General features: G+C 36.8%; 4 protein-coding genes across 4 annotated transcripts in view; 1 reads left to right on the top strand and 3 right to left on the bottom strand.

Moving 5' to 3' along the window:
- The window catches only part of LOC129575875 (protein Wnt-2), a 48,813-nt gene extending 44,633 nt beyond the window's left edge, over positions 1-4,180 (bottom strand). Inside the window, exon 1 of the mRNA XM_055460036.1 lies at positions 2,709-4,180. The gene's annotated coding sequence lies outside the window, so the exon portion shown is untranslated. The remainder of the gene's footprint in view (positions 1-2,708) is intronic.
- Positions 4,181-5,862: 1,682 nt separating this feature from the next.
- LOC129575869 (ataxin-10) lies at positions 5,863-7,986 on the bottom strand. The gene is made up of 4 exons (XM_055460015.1): positions 7,757-7,986; positions 6,575-7,643; positions 6,276-6,339; positions 5,863-6,131 (listed from the first exon to the last, which is right to left on the bottom strand). Exons 1-4 carry the CDS (start codon positions 7,837-7,839, stop codon positions 5,971-5,973), a joined length of 1,377 nt encoding a protein of 458 aa, XP_055315990.1. The 5' UTR covers positions 7,840-7,986; the 3' UTR covers positions 5,863-5,970.
- Positions 7,987-8,046: 60 nt separating this feature from the next.
- LOC129575871 (putative GPI-anchor transamidase) lies at positions 8,047-10,350 on the bottom strand. The gene is made up of 5 exons (XM_055460018.1): positions 10,228-10,350; positions 9,552-10,163; positions 9,100-9,210; positions 8,781-8,941; positions 8,047-8,243 (listed from the first exon to the last, which is right to left on the bottom strand). The coding sequence occupies exons 1-5, from the start codon at positions 10,294-10,296 to the stop codon at positions 8,144-8,146; spliced, it is 1,053 nt and encodes a 350-aa protein (XP_055315993.1). The 5' UTR covers positions 10,297-10,350; the 3' UTR covers positions 8,047-8,143.
- Positions 10,351-10,450: 100 nt separating this feature from the next.
- LOC129575865 (protein male-specific lethal-1) lies at positions 10,451-15,199 on the top strand. Its single transcript, XM_055460011.1, has 2 exons — positions 10,451-10,923; positions 11,058-15,199. The coding sequence occupies exon 2, from the start codon at positions 11,390-11,392 to the stop codon at positions 13,835-13,837; it is 2,448 nt and encodes an 815-aa protein (XP_055315986.1). The 5' UTR covers positions 10,451-10,923; positions 11,058-11,389; the 3' UTR covers positions 13,838-15,199.
- Positions 15,200-15,917: the final 718 nt, after the last annotated feature.

Raw genomic sequence — 15,917 nt, 5'->3', positions numbered from 1 at the left:
ATCCACATCGTCAGCGATTCGCGATCCAAGTGATGAGACAAAACATAAAAAATGGAAGACATGAAATTAGAAGCAAAAAGAGGAAATTTGTTTTGTTGGTTTCACTCACCGCCGTTCTACCCTCATCAATTCGGACATTTATTTCGGATATTAAACGGTGAAACGATAAAAAAAATCGGGTAAACTTTTAATGATTTGGAAAGTAAAAGGAAACAAGAAATGATCGATGAAAACGCGAATTAGTTCGTTAATGTGGAGCGAAATCGATTTGTATTGAGAAGAAGTCCTCTTTGGAGAATCAATTTATTGAACGAATTAACAAATTTATTTCATTTTAAAATTGAAATCGAGTCAAAAACATTATAGATGTCCGGGTGGTAATCATTGACACATTTGATTGTTTTTGGAATTGAAGAAGATTTGCTTTATTGGTTCTAACAAAATGCTGTGCTAACTATTGGCTACTTGTGGCCACGTGGAAAAAAAATTGTGGTGATTACAGGTGGGCCAATTCGCGAGTATATACTCTCATACTCACTCATTTTGAAAATGAGTATGTCTCGACATACTCTCATACTCATAGATACTCTTTGAGTATGAGAGTATATACTCAGAGTATATACTCTTTGATTTTGCGAGCGGCTTCAAAACAGCTTGTAATACGAGTAAAAATTGCACATAATGAGTGTGAGCGAAACAGCATAAGTTTTCGGCGCTCGATTGTTTTCCATATAGGCCAATTCAATTGAATATAATATTATTAAATATTTACACATGGAAATATCTCGAAAACGGCTGGGTAAATCGGCAAAATGGACCGTGGTGTCACTCCCGGAGGGAGTGTTAACACCCGGCTGGTTTGATGGCCTAGAATACAAATCCGGCGAAATTTCAGTTGATCCATGGATTCTCAGGATTTGACCAGGTTCCAGTGCTTCCTTTTTTATGTGCATCTGTAAAGTCATATTCCCTATGTTATGTATGGAATTTCACCACGACGGAAAGAAATTGAAGTGCTAGAATCAGGTCGAATCCTGAGAATCCATCGATCAGCTGAAATTCCACCGGATTTGTATTCTAGGCCGCTAAACCAGCCGGGTGTTAACACTCCCTCCGGGAGTGACACCACGGTCCGTTTTGCCGATTTACCCAGCCGTTTTCGAGATATTTCCATGCGTAAATATTTAATAATATTATATTCAATTGAATTGGCCTATATGGAAGACAATCGAGCGCCGAAATCTTATGCTGTTTCGCTCACACTCATTATGTGCAATTTTTACTCGTATTACAAGCTGTTTTGAAGCCGCGCGCAAAATCAAAGAGTATATACTCTCATACTCAAAGAGTATCTATGAGTATGAGAGTATGTCGAGAAATACTCATTTTCCGTTCGTATGAGAGTAGGAGTAGGAGTATAAATTATACTCTCTTACTCCGCTCACCTGTAGTGGTGATGGACCAAGAAATGAGCTTCGTTTGAAAATTCTTGATTTTCCAGACGAAAACTCCAGAAAGAGCAACAGTAGAGGCTCCAATTCAGAGCAATGACAATAAAATCCGCTGTATTGTTCATTGAATTTTCGTCGCTACGGTTTTTTTGAACAAGAAAAATAAACTATATAAAAATCGTTAAAAATGTGGAAAACAAATGACTGACTGTAACTGAAGTCAACTAATAAGCGACTTTAGTTAACTGAGCAGATGATTTGTATGAGAAATAGTCGACTACGATTAAAATTTTCTCGATAATCGATTGCTTAGTCAAAATATTTCCACACGGGTATGCCCATGAAATGTAGATCTATTGTATTTGTTTTCATTCATATCGATATGTTTCACATGAATATTTCGATTGAATTAGGAGCTCTCGCTGAATCCTGTCGATTGTCGAAAATCTTTTTTTGTATATCAATGATATGGCGTTATCAAATCATTTCGGTACAAAGAAGACTCATTTGGAATTTGAAATTTCTTTGATAAACAAAGAAATTGGTTTGACAAATGAAACGAATGATATGTCATGGAGACATTTCCTATCTGACTGCAATTTTCTTGATATGCAAAGACATTGGATCAAACTTTCTTTGTATGTCCGGTTTCAAATACGTTTTTGAGGCTTCATTCTCTAGTTTCAGACGCCATAGTGCATTATCTCAACAAAATTTCGGAATCTGAACTTCGTTGTGAACTCTGCACATCGGCGCCCGGCTCAAATATACTCGCATAAAATAGAGAATTTCACCCGATCGGATTAGTGATTGAAAATGAACAATTAATCATTTCTTCATTTTCAACAAAAAAAAATTGGTCATTGGTTCGATCTCGTTCACACGTTTGGAACAAAAATTTTGGTCAGTTCGGTTCTAATAGCAACTTATAGCAATCTAACTTTCGCTTCTTCTTTCATAAAATAGAAAATTGCGCGATTTTAGCAATGAACAAGGCAATGTATCTGTTCATCATATCAAATTTTCATTGAAAACTATATGTATAGGTAGGTGTGGTTACACTATAGCGAATGCAATCTTTGTACTCTCTCTCTCTCTCTCCATCTCCCTCTTCCACACCGATGACGCCGAATCAAACTAAGCACACGATTAAACGTCGTCGACACACTACTAGTTACAATGTGATTTCACTTGAATTTGCATTTGTTTTCCTACGTTTTTGATAAAAACAATGCATTTATCGTTGTATATTATTACCTGATATCTGATTATACTATCATCAAATAAACTTATCGTATAAATCATTGGCTTCAACTGTTCAACAGGGCATACAATTGTTTCTGACGTAAACTACGGGCCGACTAGTCGATGTGAGCTATGAGCCGCTTTTTTCTCTGAATGAACACACATATCGTTTTTTTTTTTCTGCACACACGTGAATGAAGAATCCTTTTTTGAACAAAATGTTGCTCGTTAACTACACAGAGATACGGTTCAAAATGAAGAGGACCTTTCAGTTTCTTTGAATTGATTCACCTTTTTAGTCGATTTAATTTGTAACGTTTGAGCATTTCATTTTTGTATTTGCAGCGATTGAACAATGCTACTTTTTGCCATTAATCAATCAATATAATGATCTAATATGCACTTTTGGTTATAGTTCGATCCAATATGCACTTATTGGCAAGTATTTAACGGCGTTTAGGCTCTGGTTCCCTTTCAACTTTGTTGTTATCAGGTTATCACACACCGCGTTTTGGCCCAGATCACTATTCCACTCACACTGTCACTTCGTTGTATTCGCTAGCATTTATTCGCATTTGCTACTGTTCACATTTTCTCAATTGCCTCTGATTTTCGCTGATATTTTTGGTTTTACTTTCACGTGTTTAGTTTTGTGATTTTTAATCGCAATTTTTACTTCCCATTTTATTGATTGAGACGTTTCAAATCAAGTTGTCAATCGAAAAAGGTTTCTTCACGATTATTCACTTATTCATTTGGCAAATGTTGAGAAACATAAACGATGAACACTGTCTAATCGAATTGAATTGTTTGAATAAACTTGAATTTTTGACACTGAATTTGTTTTTGGAACTTTTAGTACGACTTTTGTATATTATTCGGACGATTTTAGGCAAATTTTTTAGTCAAACTTTTCTGCCGAATAAATTGTTTCAGATTTGTTCATACAAAATTGTCCGGAGAACAAAGACAAAAATTGAAATTTTCGTGGTTTTTTGTACGTTTTTGATCCGTTTTTGTCTTAAAATTTTTATTCAAGTCGAAGATAGGGCACAATGACTAAAAAACGAACCGATTGAACCACAATGACTAAAACTGAACCGTCGAATCAGAGCAAAGTGATGTTTTAATGCATAAATCGCATAAAAATACCTAATGAACACAAACAAAGATGCTCTCCGTTTGACACTGATTAGAACTAATTGAAGCCGAATTAATTGAATAAAAATCCAATGAATTTGGTGAAATATGTTCAAAACTGCATTAGAGTGATTAGAACTTCGTTTCGATTCTTCCTTTCAATGTAGTCAACACATTTGAACTCAAAAGTAGTCAATTTAAATGCAAAGATTGATTCTAAGTGAAAAAAAAAAACTGTTTTTGTCGTTTAAAAAGTCGACAACATCGACAACAATTCACCAGAAAGAGAGATTAGCGCCAGGTATCAGAGGTACGAGCTGAGTAACTAGTGTGCTAATGTCGACTAAATTAGACAAAACAAAACGAAACAAAACGAAGAAGACGAAAAAAAAGAACGGAGTGTTTTTATCATGAAGTATACTTACAACACAATTGAGATTTGTGTGATTTTATCAGGTTGCATATAAAGGTCGTGCATTGTATAATGTCATTCAAGGGTTACATTGAGTGGGAAACTGCCATCGAAATAGAAACGAGCAAAAGAGATAGAGAGAGAACGAGCAAGAGTTAGTGAAAAAGAGGAAGAAAGAGTGAGAAAGAGAGTGAGAGAGGCATATAGAGATAGAGTATGTGTATACAAGCATGAATGTGTATCTAAAACGTCAAACAATCTTCTTCTATTTGAAAACATTTACTAATATTTTATTTGAAATAATTGGATGAGGCGCCGTTATCTCAGGCTATTTACATTTTTCGTTGCTGTCGTTCTGAATTATTGAATTGGAACAAGAAGCGCGGGATGTTTCCTTCGACACATCGGTTTCGGTGTTGGCTATGATACTGAGGATGTTGTTGCCATCGTTGTCGATTTGCTCTTGTTTGAGGCATTTTTATGGTTATTGCATGATGGTATGGTTATTTGTGCATCTAAAATATGGTTAATTTTCAGTTTGGTGCCAGGATATCATCACTTTGGACAAAAAACGACGAGATAAGCATATCAAATATAGACACAAAATAGACGCACGGGTTTTATTTGATGGATAGAGCATCGAAAATAACACAAATTGGAGAGAATAGAACGTTTAAGAAAGGTGCGTGCGTGCGCGCGCGACGAGTGCTGTACGTTTCTATCGGAATCGGTTGTTTGCATCAACGGTGTAAGAACGCCGCCGAAAACCAATTCACAGATGAGATGTGAGAGGAAAAGAGAGAAGTAGAGACGGAAAAATGAAGATAGAAAGAGTGAAAAAGAGGGGAAAAAAACACTCAAAGATGTAATGGTTATGGAAACCTATCATTATGGAAAATTTAAAATTCGATGTCCATAATAACATGATGAAGAAAAATATCAATTTTGGTGTTGTTCGAACAACATCGGTCAAAGAGCCATTTAAAAAATATCCTCCGATCGAACTCTTTCTCTCTCTCAGTCCGAATCGAAGACATGCAACCAAATCGACACACCGAACCAATTTACTCCTTTTACACAAGAATAAAACACATACCGATATTCACCGTGCGATCGATACTCACCTGAGAGAGAGAGAGAGAGAGAGAGAGAGAGAGAAGCGGAGAGAAGAGACCGAAGAAAGATCGAACATAAAGCAACAACACCGCCAACGAGAAACCACTTACTCCGACATAATTTCTATTCATTTTGGTTGATTATGCGCACATTATTTGTTATTCTCTTTTGTGCAGCCCTTCATGTCCAATTTTAAATGCGACAGCGGCACACACACACATACACATCCGACCCAACGAAAGCGAAAGAAACGGACGAAAGACCGTCGTCTCTTCACTCGTTCGACCGATCGATCGATTGATTGTGGGTCAGCGATCATTCATGTCATGCTAAAGTGTTTGCAACTTTATGAATTATCTACGAATTTCAAGAACTATTTTCAGCGTTGGACTTTTTTCCCTTCAGTAAATTGTCAAAAACACAACCAAAATCGAAAAATTTAAACCTGAAAAAAAACTAACTGAAATAAAATTTGAAAAAAAAAAAAAACCATAGCAGTAGTCTGCAATTAATACAAAACAAAGATCGATTTATTGAATTTTCATGTTTTTATCAATCGACATTTTTTTTTTATTTGGAATTTGTATTTGAATGTTTGGCTTTCATTCAATTTGGATTTATTCGTAACGATCCCAAATCAAGGTAAAATTCCGATATAATGTCCGATTTGGAATCGCCCACTTTGGTCAATTGACGAATTATCTCTTGATTCTCCGCATTGCCCTCGCATAAATTACGTATCGCCAAGATGCTCCATTCCTTAATCACTGAAAATGTTTTCGAACAACAACAAGAAGAGAAGAAACTTAAAAACCGAAGACCAAGAACAGGGAGTCATATTTAGCATTCTTAATTGATGATTTATCGAAACGATTAGTCATAATAAACTAAAAAAAAATGGTTTTTCTCACATGGATTACGCGCATCCAGTGCAGTTGAATCCAACACAGCCACTAGGAATTCCATCTCACGTGCCTGTAATTTGAGTAGAAAATTTGGATTAGAATTGGAATGGCTTGGATCGGATTGAAGCTAAAAATAGAATCCTCCTTGATTCGAGTATAAAAAAAAATGAGAATATTCTATCAAAAATCAAGTATATAAAACGATACTGAGCATTTATGAGTAAAAAAAAAACCATTTAAAAAATGACTGAACAAACCAAAAAACCATGCTTCTCCACCCAAATCTCAAAAAGCATCTCACTCACCAAGTCTTGATTTTCCTTATGTTTATACGCCAAATTGGCGAGCGTACGAATGAGTGTCGATTTTAATTGATACGATATGTCACGTTCAATGCTGGTGTCATCGCTCGAATTCGGGGCTAATTGATTCAATTTCTGTACCGGTGCAAAGATATTCGAATCGGATTGCTGTTTGCCGATCTCATGAACGGTTCGCAGTAAGCAGCCAACGTTTATAAATAATGAGCTATCCGATGCTAGCACATGTGAGTATCGTTCATCGGCCGATGCACGTGCAATCACTTCGAGCAGCGCTACCACTTCGTGTGGATGAATGGTATCGACGGCGGTGGCCGTTTTTAGCACACAATCGGATTTTTTCTTGAAATCACGGCAAATGAATTGCAAGAGTGGCGTTGAAATGGGATCGTGTCGTACGACTTTCATGTGTTCACCAATATAGTAAATGAGGTGTAATCGCTTATCCGCTGGCATTAATCGATCGTAAACCGGTGCAATTGAGCGATATTTTGTAATAAGATGTTCCATAAAAAGCTGATGAAAATCCGTGTTCTCGTGTCGATCCAAAAAGCATTGCAACAATATTTCAACCACCATCTTTACATCGCTTGTGCTGAGAATTTCACTTAGAAACAAATTATAGAGAATCATCGTGCATTCGCGGCTATTTTCCGTTTGGCAAACACAATTCAACTGAGGCAACTGTGGTGCAATGCATTTGCTCCAAATGAGACGTTGCGTTGCATCGTTTTGAACACATAAATTGGCCACGAATTGCCAGCACATTTTCCGTGTCTTCGGCGATAGTTTCGATTGATCAAATAACAGCACATTGATTGCATCGAAAATGGTGTGCGAGTCAAGTTCAAAGGCAGCTATTTGATTTTGCACCGTTTTGCCGACGGCACAACTGTTTCGCAATAATCGACAACATTCATATGCGAGCTCGTCGAAATGCGACACATTGACAGCTTCACTAGTTTCCATAGATGATAAGCAAATGCACTCGTGGAATAGCGTTGCGATTACTTTCACCAAATCAAACACACCGTCCGACTTTAGATGGTGGGTTCTGGAAGAGATGACAATATGTTAACTCACAACATCGTTTATATTCGAACAAGTTTAGCTCTCTGTTTATTTGAAGTTTCTTTTGAAGAATTTGAATGATCCACTAAAACTCACATTTCTGGCGATTTCAGAGAATCCAGCAACTGCCCACACTCTCCGGCTTTTAATAAATCAATCAATTGATTCGGTATCGACATCGCAATATTTACACTCTTTTAAACCTACTTTGGATTGGAACACTGCAACGAGAGCGCGTGTTTTGTTTACAAATTCATAAACTTTGACAATTCACATACTCTTCCATTCACATACAGAATCCATTCTTCTTTACAACTAGCGCCATCTCACGCACAATTTGCCCGCGCTCACAATTTGGGAGAGTTTTGAAATAAAAGCTTGCATTCTTTTCTTCTATTAAAAACAATTTACATTTTATTGTCGTATTTTGTTCAATTTCATCACTTTGGTTGTCTTAGGTTTATTTCGATTTTCATTTTAGACTTAGTTGAACAACCGACTTGGGAATTGCTCGTAGAACACATGCGAATGCTTTTCATTCAATAAATTTGCATTTCGGCTATCCATTTCGTTGAAGTCCACACTGAAATTGTGAAGAGAAAAAATTGATTACTCAATTGTTTTAGTTTGCTTCAATAGTGATTTGTAATTAAAATAGAAAATAAATGGACTAAATGATAAATAGTTGCTTGATGTTGCTGGGAACTCAACCAGAAGGAAATTTACTTTCCGCATATTTGAAATAAATTGGAAAACTTTAACAATTGAAAAGATTGACAATTCTGAAGAGAAAATTTTGAAGAAAAAAGGGAAAAAAGTTGAAAAGTTAGCAAAAAAAAAACTAGAGACAATTTTCAATTGAGTCACTAAAGAAACTCAAAACATAGAGAAAAAAACACTTGAAGAAAATAAAAAATTCGAATATAAATGTAGAAAAATTGAAAGAATAAACTGAACTAAACGTTGGAAAGATCAAGAAAATTCAATGAAAAATAATTCGAACATTAATCTGAACAAAACATGAGAGAGAAAATCAAGAAAACCTGACCAAATCAAGGGAAATCGTTAAAAAAATCAAGAAACTTCAAAAAAAAAACTGCTGAAATTGGCAAAAACTTACTCATCAATTGACAACGACACATTGACTTGACCCGATGATATTTCCGTTGGACGTAACGAACCGAAGAAATCGGTGATTGGCACTTTATTTGGATCTTTTGGATACAAATCCTTTCGCACACCAACCGTTGAGATGCACTCACGTTTTGGACACACTTTCAACTAAAATCGAAAAAAAAGACATTTTTGAATAAAATTACTTTTCGCACTGGTCCATGTCATGCTCATTTCAAATTGAATTCAATTGTAGTTTTGAATTGAATTAACTGCAATTCAGAAGAATGACAATTGAACAAAAAAAAGGGTCATCGATTGCTTACAAATTCTCCGATTGTTCTTTTGCTCTTTGGTTCGACTCTTTCCAAAAATTCCAACGCATAATATGTGTATCGATCAATGATATAAACACCAATGGCTGGATCAACGTGATGCTGGAAATTGATAAGAAAATTGTTGAATAGAATTTATTGGGTTGTTATTTGCATTTAAATTTGTGGTTATGTTTAAAAGAGAAAGTGAGAATTTATGAAGAAATGACGATGTAAAACAAATTCCTAGCGAAAGGAATAATTCGGGAAGGAGTAAGAAAAAAGTGATGAAAAATCAGTGGAGAATCGAAAAAAAAATTAAAGAAAAATGTAAATTTTTTTTAAAAATGTTCAAGGAAAATTGTTCAAAAGAAAGCGTCTACTTTTCTTCAGACATTGTATACCACCAATGTATCTCGTAAACAAAACACAAAAAAACCCCAAACAGCATCCATGTGTCTTACCGAAAGTGAGTCTTCGCCAACTAAGCTGCTAGCCACGGCCAAAATATTTGGTGAATAAAATTTTTCGTACATCGAAGCGGCTTGACAAGTGTCAATCATGAAGAAAATCTCATTGTATCGTTGCTTTTGCCACATTTGTTCAAATGCATCGGCCAGTTCATGGTTGGTAATTTCTTCGGAATCTTGGAATTTGAGAAATCCATCGCCACCATGCCCGGTCAAATAGATAAGAATATTACTGCCGGGATCAGTCAACAGTTTCTTGGATCGTGGTGTGCCGGTTTGTGTTCGTCCGGTCAAAAGTCGTACAAAATTTTCCACCGTCACTTCATAACCGCGATAATCCACTTCAACATCGTCACCGTACACGTTGATGTGTTGGTTGGCATTGTTAAAAACGGTTGCTGGTCGTGGATTTCGTGCATTGCAAGCCATGTCATCGGCAACCATCAGAATAATTTGACTGTCTGGTATTCCGAGCCGTTTAACCGATCGATAAATTGACAGTACATTCGCGACATGACGATAGTTAAACCAAAACCGCGACGTATCCACCAATACGGCCCAGTTGTTTGTGTGCGTTCGTGTATTTTCGGCAAATTTTTCCGGAACCTACAAATCAAATTTTATTTAATAAAATTACAAAATTTCAATCCAATAAATCATTAACACTCACTTCGAGATCATGAGCTGTGACCAGAACAGCAAATCCAATGAAAAAACCTACACTTAAATTAAATAACATGGCTAAGGGAAAAAATGTAAGTAATTTGTTTATGACAATTTTTTATTTGGTATCGCGATAAACATTCCGTTTTTATGGCATTGGCATACAGCGGCTTGTCAATTTAGTGTCATCGTTTGCCAACAGCGAAAGCAGCGCCATGTGTCAACCATGTTCTGTCAAATGTAGCGTTTGGGTTTGTTTTCAATCGAATTTGCTTTGTTTGAATGAACTGAAAATTCGAAGGAGAAGAAAATCTTGAATAAAAAAAAATTTGATGAAAAAAATTGATTTTTAATTGAGTTCGAACTGATGAGCTGAGTTTGATGTTAACAATGCAGCTGCTTAAGAGTCTATATGCAATGCATAACGTATTTTCATGCCATTCAGTTTGGAATTTAAAAATGAAATGAAGCGCATATTTATACGGTGCTGCCATCACATACGCATTAAACAGAAAAAAAAACGACAAAGATGTCGACGTTTTTTGGCATGTCAAGCAGAGCAGTATAGTAGCAGTAGAGCAGCAGCAAAACATATTAACTTAAATTAAGCGAAATTGATTTTATCCGTGAAAACAAAACACGAAGCGAAAAAAACCCAACAAAATTGATTGCAAAAAAGCTGTTGCCATACCATCGTGCCAGGGTGAGTGTAAAGCAATTGATCGATGTTGATCGTGTTGCTTGTGTTGGAATTGTGTTGCCAATCGAGCGAAAATCTAATATTTTGTGCTTTATTAATTTCCTTTCCGTTCTCTCCAAACGCACTCACACACTTAGCTTATGCATTTAATCGGAGTATTGAAGGAACGCTTTGGCTAAAGCAGATAGTGAAGCGACCGACCATCAGCAGCAGCATCATCATCATCACAACAAACGGAATATTCTGTGGAAATCTCATCGCGATAAATAGAAGAAAAAAACACCGACGGCGGCAACGACGACGGCAACAACGACAACAACAACGACGTCGTGCGTTTCACACACAACAAACGCATAAACACACACACACGCGCGCGATTTATTCCCATCATCAGTTGTTTGCCAGAGAGTGAGTGAGTGAGCGAAAGCGCGCGCTTGAGTTGATTGGTTGGCCGAATGAAAGACTCTAAATGGTTGGTGGTAACGTTGGTGTCATGATGGAAAAAACCGGTGGTGATAAATTGCTGGCAAAAAATAGTCAACAATCGGATTTGTACAATTATAATTTGGATCATGTGTATTGTTCGGATGGTAATTCGCGGTATCGTACAACGACCACGGCTGGTGCGACACATTTAAATTTAGCGGCCGCTGCTGCCGATCTGAAATCGTTACGCAAAGAGAATAAACAATTGCAAGCCATGCTACTGTTGCATCTGGATTTGATACAAGAGCAAAGCAATCAGCTAATAGCCAAAGATAAACAATTGTTACAGTTGCGTGAAGAGAATGCCCAGCTTCGGTTGAAATGTGAACGAACGTCATCGGTGGCGGCGGTGACAACGACGACATCGACGACGACGGCGGCAGCGGCTGAACGACGACAAAATAACAATCGATACACAGTGTCACAACATTCAAGTGTTGGTAGTAAATTGTTGAATACAAGTGGCGGTAGTCCAACTATTGATTCGTATTTCACCACAGCCGCTGAATCAAAAGTGTCAACAAATCGATTACAACAACAACAACCACATCACGATGGCAAATTCAAGCAAAATTTCATCACAATCAATCAAAATGCCCTGATCAATAGTAATAGTAGTGATGAAAATCAAGCAATCAATGAAATTCGTAATCCAAATCAAATGACAATTCCAATCAAAGTGGAAGTGAACACAACAACCATCGACGACCCGCAATCGCAATCAATGAAAGTGATGAATGTGTTTAGTGATACAATGACGACGACGACGACGACGACCGCGGCAACGTTGGCAATGGCAAAAGATCAACGCTTTAAATCACATTCAAGAGCCCATATTTTAACACCGACCACCATCACCGCCGGCCATGATAAACCCATCACAACGGTCAAATACCGAACGGTTGACAACAGTATCATTGGCAATAACAACGGTAAACTCATCAGTAAAATTATACTACAACGAAAAAAGTCGGAAAATGGTGAGAAAATCTTTGTGCGTACCAAAAATATTGACCTAGGCAACAATAAAGTGAGTTATGAAAAGTGGAGCCCATTGCGGCAAATCAAAAATGAAGTGATCGAATGTAGTGAAATGGAAGCGGAATCAATCGTTTTAGAAGCGACAGCAACAGCAACAGCAAATACAACCACAAAAATTGAATCAATAGCATCACCGACATCAAATACAATGGCTGCGATACACGACGATGGCAACAGTTCGGATGCAATGGAAGCGAGCTATTTAACAACAACATCAGCTGATATGAGTCCACCGCCATCTGTCAAAACAACGCCAACCACGATAATTGACAATTCCGATTTGTCCACCGATTGTCCCATTGATAACATCAAAATCGAACAAGAGCTGGATGATGATATGCAAGATGAGGATGAAGATGAAGACGATGAACATTTACCCGATTCACCAGTGTACGATCCAAATAGCACGTTAGACGATTCACAAGACACATTAAATGTCGAATCATCGCTAACGAGCGATTTGCCACCGTTGTTAACTGCATCAGCCACAAATCCCAGCAGTCCCATCACATCAACGGTGTCAACGAGTGATTTTAATCAAAGTGAAATTTGCATGGACACCAATTCAATGACAATGAGCACAACGATGGCCACAACAACAACGGCCGGTTCAACGATTTTGTATCCACTTTCGCGCCGTCACATCAATCGTAATGCCTTTCTCACCACAAAAAAACCCTACAAAATACGAGAATGGCAACTGGACGAAATCGAAGCGGAGCTCAAGCAAGAAATCACGGATGAGGTGTGCAAAGAGGAGAATGAAGCAAATTTGGAGTTGCCCAAGTGGCGAACATGGGAGATGAGCAGTAATCGAGAGGCGCCGGTACGTGAATGGGAAGATTTAAGTGATGATACATTTGTGAGGCGTCATGCGAGATTTTTGCTTGATGAAAGAAAGCGTAAAAAATGGGACGTACAGCGAATACGTGAACAACGGACCATTGAACGGCTTAAAAGAAGGCATTGCAAAGATGAGCTGCAGAACCAACAGAAGGATTTCAATGAAGTGGTCACAACATTTTTCCCAACGGTTGATCAATTAAAATCGATACACATTACCGACGATTTGCCGGTATCAGCATTCGGCGAATCGATACCAGCCCTACCGCCCGCTGAATTCTCATTGCCATGGCAAATCGGCCAATCACTGGACTCAATTCCAAAATCAAGTGAATTTCTTAACGCACCCGCCATCACCGCCAATCCCATTAATTCGCGGTCCAATAGCATTTGCAGTAGTGCTAGCATCAACGAACCACCGACGCCATCGAATGTATCATCCATCATTTTTTTGGCAACGAAAAAACGCGCCGGTCGCACGAGAACATCCACCATCACATCCGCCTCATACACACTACCGCAAAACTCAAAAACGAGCACAACATGAAGCTTTGGCATCACCATTGCCGTTATATGGTCGTTTCGCATGTGTCCTGTACAGATTTAAGCATCATTCGCATTAAATGTTTAGTCTCGATCTCGCCGTTTGCGCCACAAAAAAAAAACCCCTCAAACAATTAACACGCATAATTTTCCTGGTGCGTACGCATGCAAGTGGCGCAGGCGAGCCGAGAAAAAAGCAAAAGTAGATACATTGAAGAGAAACCAAGAGCCTTTTCATGAAAAAAAAAAACAAAACAAAACAAAAAACAAAATGCATAACTTATATATGGGTTTTTAGTCAATTTAAATCATAATTAATTTTAGATACACAAAACATTGTCCATTACTCTTATCTTTTTTCTTTCTTTCTTTTTTGAAAAACAAACTCATCAGCCATTAAATTCAAAAGTCACGCAAAATACCTTTTTTATACAATTTGCACAACATTTAGTTAATTTATGTGTTTTTTTTTTCGTGCGCATTCTCGGTTATAAGGCTTATTTTTCCTGTGTTTATAATTTCTTCTTTGCATTTGTGATGCATTTTTTTTTGGTTTGAACCGCTTGACATTGTTGGAATATGCCAGAATGGAAATAGTACGTTTTTTTTTGTGTCGCTTCGATAGACTCCAGTCAATGAACTCTGTGTATAGCTGAAATAGTGTTAAGTCATTGGATGTTCAAAGTTCAATGTTCTGCATCAGAAAATTTATCGATAAAATTTTGTAATAGACGAATTTGTTTCAATTTACAAATCAATTCCATAGAAAATTTCCAAAATGAGAAGTTTTTCAATTGAAAAATTGATTTCCAAGTAGAAATTTTCCCAATCAAACAAAATATTTTCTCAAAAAGTCTCACAAATTCGTTTCTAAAATGAACCAATCCAAAATCAAAATTATGTAAATGTCATTTCTTTTTGTTGTTCAATGTTTGATCCATTTTTGTTTGTTTCCGCTTCGATGTTTATTTCCCTCTTAATTTCGCATCCTCGAAAATTTGTATAAAAAGAATGTCAACATTTGTAGAAAGAATGAAAAAAAGAAATGTTTTCCTCCCAGAAGAAAAAAATTCACAGAATTTTTCTAAACAAATTTACCTATACTGAGATTAAATTTTACTATTTTATCATTGAAATGAATTCATTCGAGAACACCAAACAGAAAGAAAAATTGTAACGAAAAATTCGATTCGCGTTTTTTAGTCTTAAGAAGTTGCGATTAATTCAGAAACAGAAGAGAAATGAAGCAAAAAAATGATGAATGTTACGAAATTTCAGCTTAGTTTGACGTAAGCCGGTGATATACGTGGAAAATTCAAAGAAGATTAACTAAAATAAACAAATAACGAATTGGAATTCGAACAAAGATTTGGTTTGCTGGTGTTTTTCTTTCTCCTCTTTTGATTTTAAGATTTCTTTGGAATTTTCCAGGCTTACAAGTTGAATTGATTGGGCGCATTTTCGCGTTGAATCAAGACCGACGGTGTCAGACGGTGGATTGGGAATCGGAATGGTTTGTATTATCATTGGCTTCCGTTATGAATAGATGACGATCACTTACGAAGAAATCGAAGAATATGTGAGTTTTCTATTTTAATCAAAATAGACATACAAAATCGATTTTCTATCATCCATTTCTCCATTCAACTTAATTCTCTCTCCCAATAAATCATTAAATCAAGAAACAAACTCGTAAGTATCTCTCGTTCATTCGTGTTCATTCGCCGAGTGCCGCTTTTTTAAAAAAAATACCGCTTACACTTTGTTGTCATTTTGGTTTTTTTGTTTACAATGCAGCGTGTTTGTTTGTGAACACAACAAAATTGCGCTTGTGTTCGTTGTTCAATACACATACATCACCCGGCACTCAGCTGTTGTAATTGTATTGGTGTGATGTAATCGAGCAGCGTTGATGTTGCTTCAGTTTTACTCTTTGAAAAATTCAGTCGTTCAATGACAATTGGACCGAAATTGAATTAAGAAAAAGGGTATTTTGACTGGGATATTGACACATATGGAATTTGCAAATAACTAGAAAATGCTTTGATTGAATGGACTGATCAACTTTGTTGTGACTTTCATTC

This window comes from Sitodiplosis mosellana, unplaced genomic scaffold (genome assembly GCF_009176505.1).
Source record: "Sitodiplosis mosellana isolate CC-2019 unplaced genomic scaffold, AAFC_SMos_1.0 Smas_scaffold_6170, whole genome shotgun sequence".
Classification (NCBI taxonomy): Eukaryota; Metazoa; Arthropoda; class Insecta; order Diptera; family Cecidomyiidae; genus Sitodiplosis; species Sitodiplosis mosellana.
The sequence above is the reverse complement of the archived record's forward strand: the minus strand, read 5'-3'. Positions and strand labels throughout refer to the sequence as shown.

Excerpts from the sequence above, each read along its gene's own strand:
- LOC129575869 (XM_055460015.1), bottom strand. The coding sequence starts at position 7,839 with ATGTCGATACCGAATCAATTGATTGATTTATTAAAAGCCGGAGAGTGT. Across the intron at positions 6,340-6,574 it reads ATAAGGAAAATCAAGACTTG|GCACGTGAGATGGAATTCCT; the intron begins GTGAGTGAGATG and ends CTCAAATTACAG. Across the intron at positions 6,132-6,275 it reads ACTGGATGCGCGTAATCCAT|TGATTAAGGAATGGAGCATC; the intron begins GTGAGAAAAACC and ends AAACATTTTCAG.
- LOC129575871 (XM_055460018.1), bottom strand. The coding sequence starts at position 10,296 with ATGTTATTTAATTTAAGTGTAGGTTTTTTCATTGGATTTGCTGTTCTG. Across the intron at positions 10,164-10,227 it reads TCACAGCTCATGATCTCGAA|GTTCCGGAAAAATTTGCCGA; the intron begins GTGAGTGTTAAT and ends TTTGATTTGTAG. Across the intron at positions 8,942-9,099 it reads AAAGAACAATCGGAGAATTT|TTGAAAGTGTGTCCAAAACG; the intron begins GTAAGCAATCGA and ends TTTCGATTTTAG.
- LOC129575865 (XM_055460011.1), top strand. The coding sequence starts at position 11,390 with ATGGTTGGTGGTAACGTTGGTGTCATGATGGAAAAAACCGGTGGTGAT.